The sequence below is a fragment of the Culex pipiens genome, chromosome 2, assembly GCF_016801865.2.
Source record: "Culex pipiens pallens isolate TS chromosome 2, TS_CPP_V2, whole genome shotgun sequence".
Taxonomy (NCBI): domain Eukaryota; kingdom Metazoa; phylum Arthropoda; class Insecta; order Diptera; family Culicidae; genus Culex; species Culex pipiens.
Genome location: NC_068938.1, coordinates 48067574 through 48073573, shown reverse-complemented (window position 1 = coordinate 48073573; position 6000 = coordinate 48067574). Strand labels below are relative to the sequence as shown.

The window sequence follows — 6000 nt, the reverse complement described above, 5'->3', positions numbered from 1 at the left end:
CATAAAGCTCGCAATAGCTAGGTTGGCGCCGATAAGGAAAATGAATGCGTCAGGAGTGTGCCGAATGACACATCACCACTCATTTCTGGAGTTTTTTTTTTTGAAAAGGTCCAATAAACCAAATTTTCAGTTTTTGCTTTTTGGGTGTTTTTTAATATCCCTGACTCAAGGCGGTTTCAAAAACACCCAAAAAGCAAAAACTGGAAAATTTGGTTTATTGGACCTTTTCAAAAAAAAACTCCAGATTTGTCCTTTTGGTCGACTCCTCACGATCAACGGGGGAGGTGGGGAGGGATTTGATGATTGGATACCCTATAGAGATGCCTAAGAACTTAGACGACCTTCAAGATATCCGGATTTGGAAGGGGAAAGGGTTTGATGGGATACTTCACCGACGAATGAAGTAGTGGGCATTGGTTGATAAATATTATGAACATTAAAATGCAGTAATATAATATGATATAAATTAGAACGCTCTCACCAAATTCAGTTCCAGGATCATCCAACCAGCTCCCGACTGCGATGTAAACCTCTTCTGTATTATATATTAATTTTTTTTAAATAAATATTATTTCGATATTTATTTATTTTTACATGCACCACTGCCCGTTACGTACCGTTACAGAAAACCGGCGCGCGCACTAAAACAGCTGCGTTACGTTTTCCCCCATTTGACGTTTCTCCCTCTCTGTTTCGCTCCGTTACCACAGCAAATCAGCAGACCCCAACACTGACAGAAAGTACGTGGAAGTTGTCAGGCAGCAGGCGAAAGTAGTGTCCAAGGCAAATGTTTTCACTGTCCACGGACGAACGGAACTCGAAACTGTTGTAGCAGATTCCGTTTAATTGGTGACAGGACTCGCGAATCGGGACTCGGTGATTTTGAAGGACACAGTCGGGAAAGGAGTGAAGCTGGGTTGTGATGGCCCCGACAAGGAAACCCAACGATGGGCTGCTGGCGAGGGTTAATTTTCCGCTGTACGCGATCGAGATGCTGACCAGTCGACACGTCCTTGTAGCGGGCGGTGGCGGAGCCTCCAAGACCGGAGTGGCCAATGGATTTGTGAGTAGATTCTTGGTGGAAATAGTGACTTAAATATACTGTTTGCCTTGTAATTTGACAATAAAAACTATGGAGCTGTCTGGCGTAGAATCCAATTAGCAAAATAATCGATAAGTTTGAATTAGAAATATGAAAACTTAATTATTTATGAGCAAAACGTATCACTAAAACTTCTAAAAATGTTTTGGTCGCCAACTTATTTTGAAAATAAGGCCTTGATTTTTAAAGAGGTTTTTTTAAAGAGGTTTTTTAACTTAATAATAAATATATTTACATCGGCCTCTAATAAAAAAACAAAATCGCAATTCAAAGAATCATTATTTCCATTTTTTTACCAAATCTTCAGTATTAAGCTTGCGATGAACGACAAAAAACTCTTATCTTTAACCTAGTAAACTTAGTAAATTGACCAGATTTTTTTTTTTTTTTCAAATATTTTGCTTTAAAAAAAAGTTTAAAAGGGATTTAATTTTATTCTTTATACGCAAATTCATTTTTTCAGGAAATTTACGAAGTCCACCACAACGGTGAAAAATACGTCGCAGACGAGGTCATCCGGCACGAAACCGGCCCGACGGTGGTGATGAACTTGGCGGTCAAAAACGACGAAAAGCGCACGCTGCTGATGGCCGGCCAGGAGAGTCACTGCCAGATGTACCTGGTGAATCCGATCATCACCTCAACCGACGGCGAAGTCATCGGAGGGGGCAAGTCGGAGGGTTCCGTGGACGGAATGCGAAAGCGCAAGAATGTGTCCTACCAGCAGTCGAACGGACAGGCCGCCGGTGGCCAGACTCCGGAGCAGACCAAGGGACAGGGAAAGGACAAGCAGCAGCAGTCGGCGCCGGTTAGGAAGCAAATTCGATTCGAGATTAAAACGGGCGATTCGATTCAGACGGATTTTACCGAGCTGGAACCGCTGCAGCGAGTTGTGAGAATTAGCCCCGACGGGAGGATTATGGCCACGGGAGGAATGGACGGCCACTTGCGGTTGTGGAACTTTCCCAAAATGACGCTCCGGGCGGACATTTCCGCTCACACAAAGGAGATTGACGATTTGGACTTTAGTCCGGACAGCAAGAACGTGGTTTCGATCGCCAAGGATGGCCTCGGTGTGATATGGTCCATCAATCCGGAAAAGGAGTCTCGCAAACTTACTTGGAACCCGCCAGAGGGCACGCGATACTTGCTGAAGCGCTGTCGGTACGGCGTTATCGAAGGACAAAAGGACAAGCATCGGCTGTTCACGCTGGCGAATCCGTTCGCAAAATCCGGCAAAGCCAAGGGTCTGCTGCAGCAGTGGGACCCGGAGAGTGGACGCCTGTCCAGGGTGGTGGAAATTGACGAGTCGCTGGCAGCGCTGGCCGTCCGTGACGATGGACGCTTCGTCGCCGTCGGAACCATGTTCAGCGGGTCCGTTTCGATCTACATTGCATTTAGCTTGCAGCGGGTGTTGCATGTTCCGCACGCGCATGCCATGTTCGTGACCGGGCTGCAATTTCTGCCCGTGACCAACTTTGACGGACCGGCCGTTACCGGAGACACCGAAGCAGCCGTCCTGTCCATCTCCGTCGACAATCGAGTGTGCGTACACAGCTTGCAGTACAGACGTAAGGCGCCCCCAATGCAATCGAAAAAAAAAATGTAATAATCAATTTTATTCTCTCATTTTTTACAGACTCGCTGCCGGCCTGGGTGGCAATATTCGCAATCGTGCTGATACTGTTCATCACCTTTTGCTTCTGCTCGTACATTGGCCTGTGAAAACGCGAGTGGCGATCAGGAAAAGACGTGTACTACTTGTGTTATCTAAATGTTGTTGTTTTTTTTGTACAGAGAATACAACTTATGATGCGTAAAAACTTGGTGAATGTATGCCGATAGGAAAACACGAAACAAAACAATATGCCTATATTATTACCTTTTTGTCTTAAGTTTAAACTACGTGACCCACACACATAGCGAAATAGCTTTTTAAGGTGCAAGATGTGTTAATTTATTCGCCTTAGTTTGTTATATTCTAATAAATTGTAGAACGATTAAGTAAACTGTCTGTTTTTGTTTCTTACGCCTCCCTTTTTAATCCATTAGAAAAATCCTGAGTCAAAATCCGTAAATAAAAGTCGAAATTTGTGCACTTCGTCATAACTCCGCTTATTAGGTTATCCAAAATCCGTTTCAAGCAACACATTAAATATTTTTAAGCAAAATATTCGGCCAAATATTAAATATCATGCCTTTTTAAAATGTTAATCTTGATTCAAAAAGGTTCAATTATTTTTTCGGAGAGATCAGAAAATTACCAAATGTTGCATTTTTCAACATCAAAAGTTGTACTACCTACTATTAGTAAGTTGCTGATTAAATGGGAGTTGCTTGAATGGGGATTTGAAAATCAATTTTCCTGTTGGTTTTTCTTTTCTTTTCTTCACTTTAGCAACAAGAGGTCCAATCTGTAATATTTCTGAGACGATATTTTTGGATTTTTTCTTAACTTTTCGCAAAAAATATTTTCAGAAAAAGTCACTGAAGAGTACTTCAAAAAAAAAAAACGACAAAATGCATTCTTTTAGATAAAATAAACTTATTATTGCCCTTTAGAATTGTCTGTAAGGCTAGTACAAATATTTTTAAAAGTCACATTTTGCCCGGCTAACAAATTTGTGCCTCTCTATAGTTCAAAAGTTCTTTATATTTTTCCTTAAAATTTTCAAAAATAAAAAATATCGATTTTAAGATTTTGTTTAGTGAAAAAAAGAATTTAATTTAAGAATTTGCAATATTTTTCTCATTGCAATATTTTTCTTTACTTCCTGAATAGTCCTCATCGATACATACAAATTTGCCGTAGACACTAAATCGATCAGAAAATTCTTTCAAAACATATGAGGGCTTTTGTTAATTTGATTCGGTTAACCGCGGTGGATTTTCTTGAAATAATTCGAACTGTCAAAAATCCACCAAAGGATCTACCGGTGGATACTTTTCTACCACAGTTTTTTGTGTGATCAATGTGGTAGATGTTTTGGTGGATTTTTGACAGTTCGAATTATTTCAAGAAAATCCACCGCGGTTAACCAAATCAAATTAACAAAAGCCCTATGGATTTTTGAATATTTTGATCTGCCAATATTGTTTGGAGACTTGTATTGGTGAACCAATGACTCAAAATGGCCCCCAAAAAGTTTCAACCGAATAAAATATACAATAAATAATATTGCAAAAAATAGCCGATTTTTATATCCCAATAAATTTTTATCTGGGACTTTGAAAGTCGGGGAACAATTATTAGTTTCAGAGTTACAGTCTCACAAAGAAAATTGATAAAAAATATTTCTTCTAAGTGTCACCTAATTAGCCTGTAATTTTTAAATGACAATATTTCGGAAACTATTGGTCCAATTTTAAACGTGAGCAATTCTCTACGAAATCGGCCGATTTCAACCATTTTTTTATTTTATTTTTTTGGCTCAAATTTTGTGGGGGCCTTTCCTTTGACCAAAGAAGCTATTTTGGATCATTAGTTAACCCATACAAGTCTCCTTACAATTACAATAGAGTTATCTAAGCCCGATCTCACACACACTAGGGCACCATTTGTTTTGCTGGTGGTACAAAATTTAACCTCAATCTTTTACGTGTACGTATCGAGGTTTTGAAGCGAAGATGGCGTTCGAATGGTGAACGTCCGAAATGTCAAAATCGCGCAGCAACACCAACATTAGAAAAAAAAATGTGGCTGTCATGCCATGGCACACTTTTATCGTAATGTTGGTAGCACTGCGTGATTTTGACATTTCGGGCGTTCACCTTTCGAACGCCATTTTCGCTTAAAAACCTGGATACGCAATACATGCGCACGTAGATAACTCTATTTGACAACTGTCCATACAAAAATGGTACGTAAACATTCAAATAAGCTGTAACTTTTGAGTAACTTTTCTGATCAATTTGGTGTCTTCGGCAAAGTTGTAGGCTCGGTTGTAGGCATTGTTGAGGACTATTTAGAAAAAATAGGAACACTGGCAGTGCGTGGCCGAATGATTACGCTGTCCGCTTTGTAAGCGGATGATTCTGGGTTCGATTCCCATCTGCTGCAACCTTCCATCGGATGAGGAAGTAAAATGTCGGTCCCGGCCTTGGTTGTTAGGCCGTTAAGTCATTCCAGGTGTAGGAGTTGTCTCCATGCCATAAGTACAAACAACACACCAAACTAATGGTACGTTCGTTTGATGGCTAGTTCCACACTGAGTGCCGCACTTAGAGCTGTCAAAGTGTTTGTTTGAAGAAACTCGCGCTAGTTCCGCACGAGTTTCGCCGCCATCTTGGAACTGAAACTCTAGTGCCGCACTCGATATTTTTTCAGTTTCATGCGAGTTCCACGCGCACTGACAAATGACGTTCGATTGAACCAAAACTGGCACCGACGAGTGCGGCACTCAGTGCCGCACCGGCTCTTCAAACGAACGTACCATAAGCCTACACCCGTGGAATCGCTGGCGGCGGTTGGACTCGCAATCCAAAGGTCGTCAGTTCAAACACTGGGGTGGAAGGTTCCTTGGAGTAGAAAGAGGTTTGGGTGCTCTCCCCATTCAAGCCTTCGGACTCCTAGGTTCGAGCAGAAACTAGCAATAGAGACCACAAAAGACCCGGGGGGTCGTTAATGTGGATGGTTTGATTATTTGGAACACTGAAAAAAGTTTTGCCTGTTTTTCTATTAATTTTTTTTTTACAAAAACTCAATTTCCCAAAATAACTATTTATTGATTATCGAGATTTTTTGATTTGTTTTAGGGGACAAAACCCGCAACTTTTGAGTCACAGAGAAGTATGGTCAAAAAATCTGCCGCCGAGTTATACGTTTTTTTTTTAAATGGTGATTTTTACAAAAAAATCGAAATTTTATGCATAAACAAGTTTTGACCTTATTTTTTTAT

The 6000-nt window shown here is 40.7% G+C and overlaps 1 protein-coding gene across 1 annotated transcript; it reads left to right on the top strand.

Annotated features, from left to right (window-relative positions):
• Positions 1-767: 767 nt before the first annotated feature.
• LOC120428323 (prolactin regulatory element-binding protein) lies at positions 768-3111 on the top strand. Its single transcript, XM_039593320.2, has 3 exons — positions 768-1063; positions 1566-2673; positions 2742-3111. Exons 1-3 carry the CDS (start codon positions 923-925, stop codon positions 2825-2827), a joined length of 1335 nt encoding a protein of 444 aa, XP_039449254.1. The 5' UTR covers positions 768-922; the 3' UTR covers positions 2828-3111.
• The last annotated feature ends 2889 nt before the right edge of the window (positions 3112-6000 follow it).

Bases quoted from the DNA above. Each gene is read 5' to 3' on its own strand.
- LOC120428323 (XM_039593320.2), top strand. From the start codon at position 923: ATGGCCCCGACAAGGAAACCCAACGATGGGCTGCTGGCGAGGGTTAAT. The intron at 1,064-1,565 runs GTGAGTAGATTC...TCATTTTTTCAG, and splicing joins CCGGAGTGGCCAATGGATTT to GAAATTTACGAAGTCCACCA. The intron at 2,674-2,741 runs GTAAGGCGCCCC...CATTTTTTACAG, and splicing joins ACACAGCTTGCAGTACAGAC to ACTCGCTGCCGGCCTGGGTG.